The sequence below is a fragment of the Mytilus trossulus genome, chromosome 6, assembly GCF_036588685.1.
Source record: "Mytilus trossulus isolate FHL-02 chromosome 6, PNRI_Mtr1.1.1.hap1, whole genome shotgun sequence".
Lineage (NCBI taxonomy): Eukaryota > Metazoa > Mollusca > Bivalvia > Mytilida > Mytilidae > Mytilus > Mytilus trossulus.
Window position 1 is genome coordinate 74132153 of NC_086378.1, and position 18347 is coordinate 74150499.

General features: G+C 31.9%; 2 protein-coding genes across 2 annotated transcripts in view; one reads left to right on the forward strand and one right to left on the reverse strand.

Annotated features, from left to right (window-relative positions):
• Positions 1-65: 65 nt before the first annotated feature.
• Positions 66-10927, reverse strand: LOC134721836 (origin recognition complex subunit 6-like). The gene is made up of 7 exons (XM_063585086.1): positions 10765-10927; positions 7532-7670; positions 5240-5403; positions 4538-4618; positions 3368-3480; positions 2142-2210; positions 66-221 (listed from the first exon to the last, which is right to left on the reverse strand). Exons 1-7 carry the CDS (start codon positions 10827-10829, stop codon positions 100-102), a joined length of 753 nt encoding a protein of 250 aa, XP_063441156.1. The 5' UTR covers positions 10830-10927; the 3' UTR covers positions 66-99.
• LOC134721835 (uncharacterized) overlaps positions 10910-18347 on the forward strand; it is a 44063-nt gene continuing 36625 nt past the window's right edge. Inside the window, exons 1-3 of the mRNA XM_063585085.1 lie at positions 10910-11267; positions 14520-14574; positions 15426-17031. Coding sequence (XP_063441155.1) covers positions 15451-17031 — 1581 coding nt within the window. The 5' untranslated portion in view covers positions 10910-11267; positions 14520-14574; positions 15426-15450. The remainder of the gene's footprint in view (positions 11268-14519; positions 14575-15425; positions 17032-18347) is intronic.

The following is an 18347-nucleotide window of genomic DNA, read 5'->3' on the forward strand; positions in this document are numbered from 1 at the left end:
ATTTAAAAATGCACCTCTCATGGTGTTAAATTTGTGATGTGGCATACTTGTCTCTACGTAATGCATCATAAAGAAATGGATAACACTGTTTTTTTTTTTTCATTTTCCATCTTTAATAGCTAGTCTTGCGTTTTCTAGAATTTGTTTCTTCCATTGTTCATAGTCAGTTTTTATATTCTGTTCTTCCTCTTCTTTCTGTTTCTTAGGGGTAGATACTTCATCTGAAAAACAGTCAATGACAATTGTATTTAAAATGCTTTGATAAAAGTTACATAAATACCCAACAAGAAATGCATACATGAGAGTGCTAACAATGCAATTTTCAATATTTTTAATATTTCCAAGATGCAAAACTCTGTAAATGAAATAAATAGGAAATGTGTTCCTAATAGTAATTATCATTATAATGGGACATTAATCAAGAACGATAACAGTGATGCTACCCTAATTCATAATTGACCTGAGATTTGTGGTAATAAGCAATGTGTATGAGTTTCAAAACATAACTCTAGAACGATTAAAGTGATGTCACCAAAATTTAAGCTTGATCAGTGTTTTGTGGTAACAAGCATTGTGTATAAGATTCATAACATTTGGTTGTGGCAAACATAAATGTTACAGAAGGGAAATGAAAAATTCAGCAATTTTTCCTATGTAAAGCGGCAAAACTCTAGAAAGGTAAAAGTGATGCAACCCAAAAATTTAAACTTGATCTGTGTTTTGTGCTTATAAGCATTATGTATAAGTTTCATAACAATTGGTTGAAGCAGAGTTAAAGAAAGTTAATGAAAATCTGTTCAAAATTTTACATGCTATTTCCATATAATGTATATTTCTTAGAAGAATAACTCGTTTTACTTTTAATTGATTGGCACTGATTTATAAATAAGTCAAAAACATTGCTGATATAATTAGTTATCAAATGTATCAGGTTTATAATTTAATACATATAACCTTCAATATTAATTTCATAAGAATCTATCAAGAATTATACAAGTGAGAGTGCTCATAAAACAATTTTCCATATAGTTCATTAATCCAAGGGGTAATAACTGTTTTAGATATGTTGATCCCCACAGATTTTCAAATTCATATGAGACATAACTTACATGAGAGCACTCACAAGATTTTCATTTTTCTTTCTTGAGATATTGGTATTGTAAAAATTTGATACATATATATCTTTTTAAAGGAGTAGGTCCAGTAAGACCCCTTTTTGGCCCCAAAATATAGCAAGTTTACAAAATTGTTAAAATGTAAACTTTTAGTTATTTATTGGACAGTAAAATGCTTCTGCTACATAAATATGGGCTGTTTTTGACTATACAATGTGCATATATCAGATACTAGCACCATTAAGTCATGCTAAATTACTAAAATCTTCAAAATTCTACCATTTTAGTTAAATTTTAGACGGTTTTCGTGTAAAAAGAAAGTGGCCTCATTCGTGTTCATCCCTAATATTGAAATGTAAGTTGTATTTTATGATAATACATAACATATATAAAGGTTGAGGATGAAAACAGATGCAGCCACTTTCATTTTTGACAAAAAACACCTGAAAAGTGACATTTTTCGGCATATTTGGTAGATTTTTCATATTTCAGCTTGAATCGGTGCATTTTTGAGACTAAATCAGTTAAATTCTTTCACATATACTAATTAATTCAAATAAAATAGACACTTTAGTGTAAAAAGTGGTCAAAATCTTTCGTCAGATGAACTTGAAATTTGAGGCCAAAATCGGCCCTTACCGGACCTACAACTTTGGAAAACTGTTGGATGCCTAGTATTTCTATGTCATCTGCAGCATTAACTTTATCAATGTTTTAATGAGGATAACGGAAGATATAAAATACATCAAATTCAAAAATTATTGTGGGCTTTTATTATTGTCTTTGTTGACAGATCTACACAAATGTGAGTTAAATTATTGGGATTTCAAGAAATGATGCATTAAAATACAAAATATATATACAATTTTCACAACAACAAAACATTGCATTTTAAGGTATTGGTTTATGTTTAGGTTATCATATGTTAGAAATGGAAATATCCAATTTTCAGTTTAGACCAAAAGACCAAAATGTACACATGTTTTTTAGTAAGATAATTCAACAACCAAATTATTTCAACCTTACCTTGACCTAGCCTTTCTATATCATCAACAATAGTGTTTTTCTTCTTTTCTTGCACAACTTTCTTGTTCCCTGTAACAAATGAAAATAATGGTTGTATTATTTAACGGTTTTATAATGTTGCAGATATTTTATAAGGTCTGAAATCTTGAATAGCTTCATTTAATTTATATACTTGTCTGAATTCATAAGATTTTAGGGCTTAAGGTGGCTCGTAGGTACAAAATTTCAGCAAAAAATAAAATTTATTTTTTCATTACAAATTTTATGTACATGTATTACACTATTAGTTATTACTTTATGATATGGTATAAAAATCAACCCAAAAAATCTATTCAGTTTGGCCACAGATGACTTTTAAAATGTTTATATCATTGAAAAAGCTCCAAATTATCTCCCTTTGGAGCAAAAAATGACATTTTTGGGCATTAATTTGAAATATCTTTTTTAACTCATCGGTGACCTATATTTTTTATTGTTGTTTTCAAATAAGCTATACATAAACTAAATAATTGTAAAATTTAAGCGATTTCTGAAATTATTTATTATTACTTCGATATAACCTCTATTTCTCCTATTGGTTCAACAGAAAAAAAGGACATTAACAAAAATGTATGCTTCTTCTGGAGGCAGATTGTGAGCTTAAATGAACGGTGATCCCATTTTTGTATTTTATTTTTCTTATAAGTATATGATAAAGTTCATTTATAAGAAAATATAGCGAAATCTTATATTTGAAAAAAAAAAGATTTATACCCAGGAGCCCCCTTAACATGTTTTATAGATACTTCAATAGAGTATAATGTCTCCATGGCAAACAGATGTCCCCCTTGTAAATATACTATGTCATTGTACTAATTTATAGCTATCAGCAATTTGTTTTCTTTGAAACTTCATGACATTTCTTTTTATGTATTTTGTCATTAGAGATTGCTTGTGTGCTCTTATTGTTCAATAACAAACAGTAATTTAAATGAGGAGCTTAGGAACAGTGCAAGTAACACAAGTTACAATTTGCCAAATTTTTCATTTATAAAGAAACACAACTCTAGAACAATCCAAGTTAGACCAACCAAATGTGAACCTTGTCTGTGTTTAATGGTAATAATCATTGAGTATAAGCTTCATAACATTTGGTTGAGGCAAAGTAAAGTATTTTCAACTTAGATCTGAGAAAGTGGTGATCCTATGTACACATAAACTATAGAAAAATCTAAATTCAATTTTACCAATCAACTTTGTAGCTATCTTTTCCAAATCTGTTGTCAATTTGTCAAATGTTGACCTCTTTATACTGCAAACCTCTATCAATTTGGTTCTGTCAACTTTGATTTTTAAAACTCTGCAAATTAAATAAAAATAAAATTATAAAAATTGCACTAAATTTTAGTATTTTTTTACTTAGTAAGTTACTTTTAGCATACAGGTTTGCTGCAATGTATTTGAGTTTGTTAGTCCTTTTGGCTTATGAAGTATTTTATGAATTAAAATGAGAAGATGTGGAATGGTTGCCAATGAGACAACTCACCAACAGAGACCAAATGACAAAGAAATTAATGAATATAGGTCAACATATGGACTTCAAAGATGAGCAAAGTCAATTCCACATAGTCAGCTACTGTGGATTCATTTATTTTCGTGGGTACCAATTTTCCTGGATGAAGGAAAACTTGCATTTTCGAGGACATCTAATTTCAAGGTTTTGCTGAAGTTTTTATAGAAGTCTCTAGAAAATTTGTCATTTGTTGAACATTTGATTTAGTTGTTCATCTTTACCCAGAAAATCAATGAAAATTGGTATTGGAAGAATAATAATGAATCCACAATACATGAAGTATGAAGTATATTCTAATACACTCCCTATTTCTAGTGATTCTTGTGGCTAATGTATCATTTTATGTACATGTGGTATATTGTTGTTTTTGTATGTTTTTTAATTTTTGTTCACTTGTATGTTTTAGAGTTTAGTATGAAGTTCATTTTCACCTACTAGTACACTTTGTTTTTAGGGGCCACCTCCAAGTGCATGATTTTCCCATTGTATTGAAGATCCATTGGTGATCTTATACTGTTTCTGCTTTTAGGTCCAGTTGTTATCTCTTTGACACATCCCCCATATCCATTCTCATTTTTATATGAATTTTATTGATTTTAGTGTTTCAGTAATCAATTCAATACATGAAAAAAAATGGCAATTTCTTTATCGAAAAACGACCCAAGTGAAGAAAAAACTTATTTCAAAAATTTTATCTCTAATTAGAAATAAAGAATATCACAGCATCTTCTTACATGTATATAAGCTATTCCTTCCATCACTATTTTCGATTATAAATGTTTTAGTTGTACAATATATGAATATTAAAACATTAAAAGTGAGTCTTATTTAAATATAGATTTACCTGCATGCTGCACAAAGAGATGACGCCATAAAGAGTGATCCAGAGAAATCCATATCTGCTCCACTGAAGGACTTTTCATATCTGTAATCATAAAATGTACATGTATCTTTTATCTTACCCGTACAAACTAGGCTTACAGGAGCCTGTCTGACTCACCTTGGTATTCATGCATAACTCAAAAGTTAATAGGAACAAAGGTTCCACAGTGGTTAAAGAGCATTAACTGTCAAATTCATGTTCACCAATTTGACTTATATTCTAAAATTTCATTTATAACATATGAACATGTTTAAAACAGCTGCATTTGTTTGCATCTGTCCTATAAAAAAAAACCTGATGTTCAGTGGTTGTCATTTGTTGATGTGGTTCATAAGTGTTTCTCGTTTCTTGTTTTTGATATCAATTGGACCGTTGGTTTTCCTGTTTAAATGGTTTTAAACTAGTAATTTTTGGGGCCCTTTATAGCTCACACTTTGGTGTAAGCCAAGGATTCATGTTGAACGCCGTACTTTATCTTATGATTGTTTACTTTTACAAATTGTGACTTGGATGGAGAGTTGTCTCATTGGCACTCATGCCACATCTTCTTATATCTATTAAACCAATATCAAAATAACAAAAAGTCCACAAGATAAAGACAACAATGCATGGACTTTATAGTTCTTTTACAAAGAGAGATTATAAATAATAAGATGGCCTTACGATTGTAAAACTTGACTTGCCAAATCTGAAGCTCCAGTACAACCAAATTTTATTGCCAGATCTCTAATTGTGGTACGTTCTTCTAAGCCTAGCATACTTTCAAGAGTTTTAAGACCATTTCTATAAATCTTTTTATTCACTCCAGATAATCTCAAGGCTTCACTCTGAAAAAAAATTATAAATTTTTATTAACTGTTTCATTACAACTGTGGTGTCATTCAATTTGGCTAATTCTGTTAAGGCTAAAAAATACCAAATCCCAAAGCTATTATTTAAGTGTAACAAAGTTGAAAAAGAAAGAAATTTGTTCCAGGACTATTGCATAGGATACATATAAGACAAATATTAAGAATGTCGTTCTATTTCAGTTTTCCTGTTTCCCTTTTTACACCAAAACATCATTTTAAGTGCATTTTTGGTTTTGGTTTTGTTTTTTAAATACATTAAAACTTTTTGATTTTTCTGTTTGAATTGTTTTACACTAGCCATTTTGGGGCCCCTTACACATGTAGGTTGTTTTTGTAGGTGACCTAGGGTTCCCGACTAAATGCCACACTTTGACCTATAATTGTTTACTTTTTACACATTGTGACTTGGGTGGAGATCTAGAGTTGTGACTCATTGGCAATCCTATCACATCTTCTTTCTATGATAAATAAATAAACAAATGTGTCTCCAGTAAACAGATGCCCCATCCGCACTATAATTTTCTATGCTCAGTGAAATGGGAGAAAATCTCTAATTTGGCATTAAAATTAGAAAGATCATATCATAGTAAGCATGTGTACCAAGTTTCAAGTTGATAGGACTTCAACTTCATCAAAAACTATCTAGACCAAAAACTTAAACCTGAAGCAGGACAAACAGACCAATGGACATGATGGACAAATGAATGGACAAATTGACGCACAGACCAGAAAGCATAATGTCCATAAATGGGGCATACAACAAATTACCTAACTAATCTACTACATGTATTATTTTTTTCATTCCAAAGCAAATTTTTTTTTTAATTTAGTAGTTTTAATAAGCATGATAAGTAAACTTTGATACAGTACCAAATTTGACATGTAAAATTATACAAATTGCACAAATGCACATCCACCATTTCCAATGAAAGTCAAACTGTCAATTGAATCTCTTTGTATAACTTACCAATTTTTTTAATAATGCCTTCCTGTCTGTTTTATACATGAGCTTTGTCAAAATGAATGCTTTAAATAGCAAACTACAATACATTATGTTGCAATGGGAAAATGGGTATTAGGACAGACAATATTATAGAAAATATTTGTAGATAATCTAAAATAGTCATTGCAAGATCTTTAATAACCAATTTATTTACACATTGACATCTGCCAAAGAAACATATCAATCTAAACAAGAAGAAAAAAATTGAAAACAACACGTTTAATAATTTCATGCGTCCAATCGCTTTTCTGGATTTGTCTTCATCAGCAACACTCAAAGCCAAACATTTGAAATCTGAGGATGTATAAGTACCAAAACCATTGAAGATCTACATTGTAAATGACAAACATACCTAAAATTAATAGCCAAATTCATTTAAAAGTCAACTTTGCCTGAAATGTTTCTTGCTCACTAATTATACACAAGTATTTGCCAAACAGAAAGTTTAAGAGCCATGGTTTTGTTAATGTAAAAAACTGTAAGAAATCCTGATTTGCAATTCCTGATCTGAGATGAAAGCAACAGAAATTTCATGAGCTGATGAGACAGACAGGTAAAACAGGTCCCCCTCCAGGGGTAAGTTTATACACAGAAGTGCCATTACTACAAAAGTTGAAAAATGTTATAAATTTATTTAAGTGGAGTTTGTTCTGTTTGACATGGCACTGTCATATATTTTGAATGTTCCTCTGGCATGTCTGGTATCTTCGCTTCTCTTTTATAGATTATAGATGGCTTTTTACAAGAGTGTATTTCTCAGCTTACAATCTCATAGACAGCCCTGAGAGTAAGACATGAGTTTGAACAACAACCATTGATGATCTGTTTATCATTCATAGGTGGATCCAGGAGGAGAGGGGGGGCTTTGGTTGATTATAAGGAATCACTGAAGCATGACTGGAGCAAGCCCCCCTTTTGAAAAGATCTGGATTCGCCACTGTCATTGTTTTTAAAGGCAAGGAAGGCTAATTTACTAGTTTACTAGTGACAACTTACAATTTCTTTTTTATATGACTGAGAAAAACTAAATTCACTCCTGCAGGATGATTTGAAAAATTATCCACCAAAAAATCAAAACAAAATTTTAGCGATAACATTTACTTTATTTACTGGTTGTCCTGAACCAGTAGCTGCTAAGTCTATACACATCACTACACAACATGATCCTGTAAGGTTGAGAGCAGTTAAACTTTGGCTTCCAACTCTGATATCAACCAGCTGTAACAATTCTTCTGCTTTTCTGAAATATAAAGGGTTTTCATTTCATGTCAGTCTGAATTTTAATCTTCCTAATAGGTAGATGAAGTAAACTCGAGGCTCTATTTAAGGGCATACGATACAGTTTCGATCCTGTATTTACAAGTTCATGAAAATTTGCATATAGGCTATTTTTTACCTGACTAAATCAAATATGTAATAAAAAATATACCTTCATGTGCTACTTTTTGAGTAAAATGAGGTCGAAATTTGGTATATTTGCTCAAAATTCAGATTTGTGGCCGTAATTTCTTTTTCGAAAGAAAGACATAACTTTTTTGTTATAAAAGATAAACACAAATTGTTTTTTGTTAAATAATCAGTAATTTATGTATTTCATAAGTATCCTAAAAAAATATGCAATTTTTTATTCAGAAATAACTTATATTTATCAAATGTTCATGAATTGAGGAAAAAACGTCATTTTTTACTGCATGTTTATCAAAATTAAAAAAAATCCTCTATTTACAGTTTTATAAAATTTGGGTCACATAATCTCCCTGCAAAATGAAACAAAATGCCGTTTTGAAAAATAGGGGTCCATGAACTCGTTTTCAAATTAAATCAGTTTGAATGATAAAAATCAGTCGAAAAATGCATCTTTTCCCGATATGTCACAGTTTGACGTCGCGAAAATAACATATTACGTTAGCAACGTCATTACCTTCTCTGTAACTGTATCGTATGCCCTTAAGAGACTGTGTCTCCAACCTGCATCTTTAACAATAGCCATATTTTGACAAAAATCATCATGAAAGGGAAACAACTCTCTAATGTCAGTTCACTCATTTGGTTATCAGTAAATTGTAATGTCAATTTACAAATGATATTTACCTTCCCATTTATTCCTGCATTTGTAAATATGTTTGTACATGCGGCCCGAGACCACAATTAATTTCTCTATCATTTCTTTATAACGTTTTGTCGCATTTAAAAAATTTTAACTGTTCTTTTTGTCTAATTTTTTGTGTGTGTAATGTACAGTACAAGTCCAAAGATATATGCAATTTTCAGAAAAATTGCATCATAACATCATACAAATTTGGCCAATACACATCCTTACCCCTATAGGCAAGTCAAGAGATGTTCCGAAAAGTGTAAGTATAACCTTTTTGCACCTGGCCTAATCACTCTTTCCTTATTGAAATCAGTTAAAATAAAACATCCAAAAGTTTATTTCAGCTCTCTTCTTTCATTTCCACCCCAGAAAAGCTAAGAAATGAATGAGAAAGGGAAAGAAAAAAAATAAAGAAGAAATACACTATAACTAAAGGGAACTATATTCGTGAACAACGAAAAGAAGGGTCATTAATTGTGGTCTTGGGCCATGCATTATATCTTATTTGTTATATTGTTGTACTATCATGCCTTATGTGAGGCCTTTAGTGAAACAAAATGTTTCAATGTTTCAGTAAAAAATGCAAATCACTTGGGTAGAAATGTCTGTGGCAACATAACACAGAAATGTCTGTGGCAACATAACACTGAAATGTCTGTGGCAACATAACACTGAAATGTCTGTGGCTACATAACACTGAAATGTCTGTGGCAACATAACACAGAAATGTCTGTGGCAACATAACACTGAAATGTCTGTGGCAACATAACACTGAAATGTCTGTGGCAACATAACACTGAAATGTCTGTGGCAACATAACACAGAAATGTCTGTGGCAACATAACACTGAAATGTCTGTGGCAACATAACACTGAAATGCTGTCAATGTCGGAAGAGTATAGTTTTATTGTATAGTTTATGTTTTATATGACTGACCTTTGGCTTCTGGTAAAAAACTGGTTCTTTAATTTTTTGAAAGGTTACCTACTCTGTTTTATTAAATGATATCCATGAGCAAATCAGCCCTAATACGGATAAATCGGCCTATGCAATACGGATGACATCCACTGCCAATATAAAATTCAAGAGTTAATATTGATTTTCGAACAGAACCAATATGGAAAAACAGGACCAATACTGAAAAAGCCCATGAAAAAAGCTATATTGGCCCATGGTCTAATACGGGACATTATAGTAGTCTCAGTTTATAATACATATGCTGGTGGACACAATTTAACATGGAGGACAATATAAAGTCCTATGTACACCCACATACAGATTTATAACACTTTCATTATTTGTTCAATCTACTACAACTAAGGGTTGTTTAACGACTTTGACCACCAAGGAGGGTGTGGTACATACATTGTACAGTAGTCAATATTACATAGTCATTATGAATATATATCTGTGATTAAATAATAATAAAATTAATGATATATGTGTGTTCCTTATAGAGGAAGCTCATACGAAGTGTGACAGGATTGCATCCCTTAGAAAAACGTAGTAGGTACTTAGTCAGCTGTAAGCAGTTGAACTAAGGAAGTACTTCTTTAGCTCAGTCGGTTAGCTCGCTGCCTTGAGACACAGAAGTCCCAGGTTCCAGTCCCCGTGGAGACAAGCAATTTTGTAATGAAATTCGTGCTCTTCAGTTACATTGGTACCCAACAATAATAACCCACGGTTAGAAGAATTACCTATAGTCAGGTTAAAATATAAATATAAAAAGATGAAAATATCATCATTATAGAGTATAATGACTCTTGAGGTGGGGGAAGTGTGAATGGATTGGTTCCCTTAGGAAAACTTAGTAGCTACTTAGTCAGCCCTAAGCCATGTAAGCGGTTGAGCTTAAGGAAGTACTTCTTAAGCTCAGTCGGTTAGCGCGCTGCCTTGAGACACAGAGGTCCCAGGTTCGAGTCCCGGTGGGGACAAGCAATTTTGTAATGAAATTCATGCTCTCCGGTTACAGAAGAAAAGACACATGTCAACCCACTTTAGAATAGAATATTTACCAAATTACTTAATTACTTTAGGGACCAAGAAATAACATATGCAATACACAGACAATAGATTTGTATCATATGCAATAAAACATAAAATAATATACTACAGAAAATACACAACAAAATAGTACTATTAGTAGCAATGGGGGGGGGGGGGGGGGATTAGTATTAAATGTCAACATGACTATCTAATGCGTATTCATGAGCTTTCAAAGTGAAGTGATGTTTATTACCTTATAATAGATTGGGAAGTTACACCTAGATTTTGAGCTACACTTCTAACAGCATTTTTGCTCATGATTATTTTGGAATGGATAAACAGCTGATTGTTAATTGCTAAATATACATTTCCCGCCTTTTTTGTATAAATGTAAAAATATCCCGGTAATATTTCCGGATAAGACATTGACTGGTGTAATTTTAAAGCTGAAAACTCATTTATTTTTTAACATTTATACAATGTAGGTAAAGGGGAAAAGATTAATTAGTAGTGTTATGTTGTGCTTCTTAAACATATGTAATGAGATACTTGATTGACAAACGAAAATAAAAGTCACAGAACAACGCAGTAATTTGTTTTCGAAAAGTCGAAAGTGAAAGAAGAAGTTGGTTTTTCAAAAACAACAACAAACTTTCAAAATGACGAAAAGCAGGAGCGGTTTCACATTACAGAACAATTATTTGTCAACGTGATAGAAGAGAATTAACAATTGCTAAATCTTGAATATCAAAAATGGTAAGAATTTGTAGACATTTTTCTGATCAAATTATTTATATGTTTACATGATGATAAATTGATATTTGCAGAGAAAATTTCAAATCTTTAATTTTTATTCCTCATTCAAACGAGGAAAAAAATAGAAAATCACAAGTAAAACGAAAATTGGGCAATGGAAAACCCATTTAAACACCATAACCATGATAACAGTTCTACCAACTTTTCATGATTCCCATGCAATTTGGCCTATTAAAATTGTAAAGATCTAAGATAAAAAAACCAATAGGTTAAAGGAAAATGCGGTCCACTGAACATAGAAAATGATAGTGCCAGTGGGGCATCTGTGTACTGGGGACACATTCTTGTATGTAACTGAATTTCTAGCTGCTTTTTTTACATCTTGTTTTGTAAACACTATGTCATCAACTGCTAGTGTTTCTGCTTCTGTAGCAGCTTCTTTTGCCAGGGAGTCTGCCGTATCATTTCCTTTTATGTTGGCATGTCCTGGTGTCCAGTTTAAGTTTATTAAAATTCTATGTTCATTTAAATTTTTTATTTTCCCTTTGATTTCATTAATGGTTTTATGATAGCTGTCACTTTTCCAATTAAGAGTTAAGATACCTAATGAGGTTTGACTGTCCGAAAATAAAGTTAAAGTATCAATTTGCGCTTTTGAAAAAGATTCTATGTACAATTTTTATTGCTTTAAGTTCAGCTAGCAAAATTGATCCTTTGTTAGAGACAGGTCTTTTTAATTTTTCTTCTTGATCATTGATGTAAATTATAGCTCCTGCACCGCAAACATGACCCATCTGTAAAAGCGACTGCTGTGTTTGGTGTTTGAGATTTAAGTTGTTCAGAGATAATTTGTTTCCCATCCTCTATTTGGGCTGTTGTTCTGGATTTTGAGCTGCCTTTGTTACGCTTAAATTTGCGCTTTTGAAAAAGATTCTATGTACAATTTTTATTGCTACTAGAACACACCCGTGATATCGCGGGTCTGTGACTGAATTAAAGAATATAACCATGCGTAAGCCTTATTTTAGTATTGGTATTGTCATCTGATAAGGTCATGCCGATTATAAGATGCAGTTTTTTCTTCTTTCAACATCTTTCTGTTTGAACCCTTCGACCTGGAACTTATCAATTATTGGTATTATTAATTTTATTTGGGAAACAAAAGGGCCTGGAAAGGAGTATTTTTTAATCAACAGCATTGTCTTTTATGAGTTATAAATAAAAGTTGATGATTCTTTGATTCGCTATTTTACGTCATCATAGTCCGGCTAACAAATTGAAAACTGTTCATGCTGTAACTATACGCCTTATTTTAAGTTCAGATTTTTATTCTTCGTATTGTCATCTTAGAAAGTCATACTGATTAAAATACTACAATCGGGAACAATGTGAGAATGATTGAATTCAGTAGTGTCGACCCTGTGATTACGACCCGTGTATATACAATGTAGCAAAATCCTAAATACAGCATTTGGTGGTGCGCCTATCACATGCGGAACGTACAGATAAGGTAATAGATAACAGGTGAATAAACTATTCGTATCGGTATCGGATTCGGATTCGATCCGGAACTTCTTAATTATTGGCAATATTAATTGTGTGGAAAACAAAAGGGTATGGAGTGGTGTAATTTTTAATCAACAGCATTGTACTATATTAGTTATATATAAAGTTGAATTCTTTGATTCATCGTGTTTACCTGATAACGGCTGACAAATTGGACCTCGTAATTTTAGTATTATAGATAAGTTCAGCTAGCAAAATTGATCCTTTGTTAGAGACAGGTCTTTTTAATTTTTTTCCTATTAAATGGTGATATAATTTTTCTGGATTTTCCTCCTCTTTCCAAATTTCAATTTTTCTTTTAATTGGGACATTATTACTGTATGAATTAATTTTTCCTAACTCTCTGATGGCCATTTCCTCTCTTCATAAATCTATTGGTAATGTTCCACTAAGTACTTCTAATGCTTCAAGGGATGATTGAGATGGTAGATCTAAACACAATGCTAACCCTTTTCTTTGTATTTCATTTAATTTGTCAAGATGACTTGAATTGCTGGATTGCCAAATGCTGCTAGCATAATTACAAATTGAACATACTAAGCTGTCAAGTGTCTTAGTTGGTACTAATGCTATTCCTTTGATTTCTCTTATGACAGTGGCTATTTTGCTGGCTCCAGTAATATAGCCTCTTTAACATGTTTAATATTATTAGGTGCTATTTTACCAGCTGTGGCATAACTTCCTCAGTGCTTTTTACAGGCTCCAGCAAAATCAGTCAGCTGTATAAAGTCATGCTATTTTGCAGACCTGTTTTATTTCAGATTTTTCTGAATTCAGGCTATATTTTAAATTGTTTTATTGAAACTGAAGTCAGCTGTTGATGACAGTCTGCTGATAGAGGAGGAACCTAGAAACCTGCCCTGAATGGTTTCAAGTTCATGTGTAGACAAACTAATGACTATAAAATTAATTAAGAAATATGATCAAAAATCTATACCATTTTTTCAGAATTCAATAAATTTTAGAAAATGGTATAGAATTTCTCAGAAATCAGTAACAATACTGATTTGACTGCCATTACAAATATTTATTTTTATGATTGGGATTTTCCAAATGACATTTTTTTCTGAAAATTCAAAATTGAAACTAGAAGTACATGGACACATTTATTACTTCCTGAATTTGACTTGTAGTATATAAATAGTAGGCTTCTTTATACTTCTTTGTTCATAACTATAAAGATATATTTAACATTATTACTATTGGATAATCAACAGTCAGTCTAGTATTCCTTTCAATATGTTCAAGGAGTCAGAGTGGAATAAAGGATAATTTAAAATCAAGCTTTCCATTTTGATTTTATTTCTAAGAAATCAATATTGAAAGTTGAAGTGCACTACTTCCCTAAAACACAAATGTATTGACAAATAATTGAGATAGTAGATTATATCATATTTTATCAATAGGAAAAGTCCAGTTTAGATTAAATAAGCCTTTCCTTAAGTCAATATTGAAAGTAGAATTACACTACTTCCCTGAAGCATATATAATAATAAATTTGCTGCTTAATAAGAAATTAACAAGTAGTTAATTGTTTCATTTATTTTTCAAGGAGTGAAAGTCTGATAAAGATTAACCGCCTTCTTACTCATGTTACTTCTTATGTCAATTATAAAATAACAAGTCAATTTTACTTCATATAGTTCTATTGTGATAAACATGATAAATGCATTTTTTTCATTTCAGATGTGGTTTGAGGAAATTTTTTAAGTTGTGAGTTATTTTAATCAGTTTCAAAAAGGTAAGAATACCATACATATATATATGTTAAGGTGGTACCTAACACTACAGGGAGATAACTCTGTTATGTCAGCTAAACGTTTTAATTACGTTGTGTTGTAAAAGGAATATTAAGCTTCTCAATGATCAAAGTTGGTGTTTGTCAAACTGCTATATAACCAGTGTATTTTTTCTGACAAAACGGTTGGTTTAAAATTTTTGATATTTTTATATTTTTGTTAAAGGGTCAAAGTAAATACTTTGACAAAATTTTATGAAAATTAAACGAGCCAAATTAATTTCAGTGAAAGTGTTGGGTACCACCTTAAGTTACTTTTGTGTTGGGTTTTGTTTGTGGTTTATGCATTTGTTAATGCAGTTTAAAAATTGATGTGTTCTTTGTTCTTGTTTTATGACCTTGTACAGTGCATTTGAATATATATGTGAAACATTTGTGTACTGTATGGTAAATTTTGCGAAATAATTTCTACTACTAACATGACTAAAGATAGTGAAATGTTTAATACACGTAGTATCCATAAACTATAAAAAGCAAAAATGATCAGCAATACAAAATTTAGATAACTGCTTTATAATAAAGCTCCTTGAAATTTATTTCACTTAAAATAATGTTGATTTTAATCCATGTTTGTGTTTGGTTTATTTTGTTGAATATTTTATTTAACAATTGTTTAATCAATCCTAGAGAAAGTTTAAACATAAGAAATAATCAGCAATACAAGATCTATAAATTTTTGAAAATATTTTTTTAATTTTTTTAAAGTTGTCTTATTTGCAATCATACCATATTGTAAATGCTGTCAATTGTCTTTTTTCATCAAGAATCTTTTAGAGTCAGTAATTATTTTTCAGATAGCAATATCATCCAAGCTTAACAATGCCTGGTGTGCCAACGGAAACTGAAAAGAAGAGGAAGGCTCTAAAAAAAGAGCTTTATAAAGTATTGGCAGAATCCCCTGGTGGGATCATAAAAGAATATGTGTGGCCTCGTCTTTCAGCAAGTTCGGAACTAAAATTGACAAACTCTGAGTTCAGAGTGGGGTCAATGGATGATATTTTCTTATTGTTTAGGGATATGGTCCATTCAGAAAACCGAGATGGCAGGATATATATTTGTCTAAATCAACATGTATCACCAGCAGGCAGCAAACCTTTACAACAAAATGCAGGGAAATATGTTGCACCAGGAAATAGACATAATAATTTAAGAAAACCAGTTCAGGCTCCTGTTTTATTGCCTCTTAACCCATTCTCAATGCCAGCTCCATTAACACAAGCTGTTAACAAGAAATCAAACAAGCTTGATGAGGGGGGATGGCCAGTATTAGGAACTCCAGCACCACCCAAAACAAGGAAACAACAAGAGAGGAAATCTACCAATGAGTCATCGCATATATCAGGTCCTGCCTATCATGTCTCTGCTCAATCTAGTCAGGGACTGTCACATCCACATTCTGTAAATAAAAACAAGCATTCAAACGTTGAATATGATGATGATGATGATGATTATGATACAGAATCAATTGGAACTGCTAGTGATTACCAATCATCAGAAAATGATTACTCAACAGACAGGAGGTCAAGTCAGCACCGTGACACCTCAACACCACTTCAATTGCATAGGTCAAATCAGCATGGTGACACAGCTTCCCCAGGTCAATCGCTTATATATAGCAGGTCAAATCAGCACAGTGACACCTCAGTACCAATTCAATCACATAGGTCAAATCAGCAGGGTGACACATCAACACCAGACCTATTGCATAGGTCAAATCAGAATGGTGACACCACAAAACCATTCCAATCACTTAGTAACCCTACTTTACCATTAGATGCAAAGAAGTTCAAAGATAAAGAGATGAATATAAGACCATTTCGAATGACGGCTAAAACAATAGGAAAACAATTAACTAAACAGCTTGAAACTTGTGCCCAAGAATGTATCGAATTATTATCAGAGTCTAATAACTATGTATCGCAGGAGAGAATTCAAGCGTTACTGCTGCAGAGATGTAATATACCAAGTTTACAAGTGGTGGGACATCGTAGAATTGAGGAACTCAGTTGTGTTAAAGAACACAATCGAGCAATTGCAAGAGTGAATGCATACGTGCAAGCTTTCCTCAAAGTAAGATCTATTTGTACATTGCATGAACTTAAGTATTGCTTAAGAGAATGTGACCCTGAGAAAACAGATTTTAACAACTTAAACTTGGGACCAATGCAGCGGCTTCCAATCATATATGAATACTTTAAATTCCCGACTGATATGGAAGAAATACCAGCAATTACAACAGTAGACATACTGGAACATTTGAGGAATTATTTAACACAGAATATGCAATGGAGTGAAAAAGTAGACTTAACACAGTTTATGGAATACCTTGTTCCTCAGTATGAAGCAGAAAACGCATATCAGCTTGGGATCAGAATAAGCAGTGTGGCATTGGCAATTCAGGTTTGTAACTTATGTTATCATATGGTATATGGACCATAATTTGCTATTGGGCTCCGTTTCCTATAACTATAGAAAAGTGATAAAATGTGAATTACTGTAAGAAAAGTTGTAACTACATCTAAAGATGCCATTATTTTAATCAACATACAAGTGTATGCTACTCTTCCCTAGAAAAAAATTGAAATATACGAAGTTCAAAGTTTCTACAATCGTATTTTTGTGTCGTTTCTCGCGTTACTTTTTGCTTCGGAAGAGCATAACGCTGACTGATTTATAGATAATCGTCACCGGCAAATTCGTAACTTTTGCTTTCAAATAACAAAGAACATCGACCAATAAGAATAGTGAGAAGAAAATGCCGAGAACTATAAGTATTTATGTAGCAGATGTAAGAACAGTGGCGTGTCTTTTGTGTCCAATTTCATAACGCAAATTTAAGATGATGTAATCTGCTTTGTTGTAATAGAATTCTTAAAAACAATATGCAAAAATGAACTCTCGCGAGATGTTCAAACAGGTAAATCAGAGATGATTTACATTCATGTTTTGATCTTTGTAATAATTAAGTTAGAAAATGACTTTATCGTTATGCTTTACATTTCACATGAAACAGAAGTCCAGTTATTTCCTTTTTTTTAATAAAAATTGTTTGTCTATTCATTTCCGGTCATAACATGTGAGTAACATGTGATCACGCCATTACGGCCGGATGTACGAAATACTAGGTCTAAACATTGTCTAAACATTGTTTTTGTTTCCAACGGGATGTTAGCAAACATAATCTGTAGACTTGTTTCGTCTTGTTTAAAAGAGGAAAATACAATTGTCAAAGAGATTGCGCCGGTGGTCTGTTATTTTTCCTATGTGCATAATGTTACATACGATCCTGTGTGAAAATAAATGCCCAATGACTTGACAAAATCGATTTCAGATTTGACAGACGTTAGAACACACTTCGTCTCCCGATAATGACGTGTAGAGTCCTTGGAAAAATCAATCGAAATTACGTCTCTTATCATTGTACTAATGCTCGTTGGATTGATTTAACTTCAGCAGTAAATATTACTGGATATTTTAGGTGAATAAATATAATTTAATAAAAAATACATGATAATATACCGTTACACTTGGAATGTACAAAGTTGGAATCTTTGTCACAATTTTTAATTCTTATTTTTTATTCATTGTCTGCAAACACTTATCAGAAACGCAATAAACTTGTCAAAGGAGAAGTAAACTTTTACCATGCATGACTTGAAAGGAAGTACTTTATTGATTTTAGCCCACTAAAGTAGGTTAAAATGTGGAAACCATGT

Coding starts and splice junctions, on each gene's coding strand:
- LOC134721836 (XM_063585086.1), bottom strand. CDS start 10,829: ATGAGCAAAAATGCTGTTAGAAGTGTAGCTCAAAATCTAGGTGTAACT. Junction 7,671..10,764: donor ACTTCCCAATCTATTATAAG/GTAATAAACATC, acceptor TTTATATTTCAG/AAAAGCAGAAGAATTGTTAC. Junction 222..2,141: donor TATAGAAAGGCTAGGTCAAG/GTAAGGTTGAAA, acceptor ACTGTTTTTCAG/ATGAAGTATCTACCCCTAAG.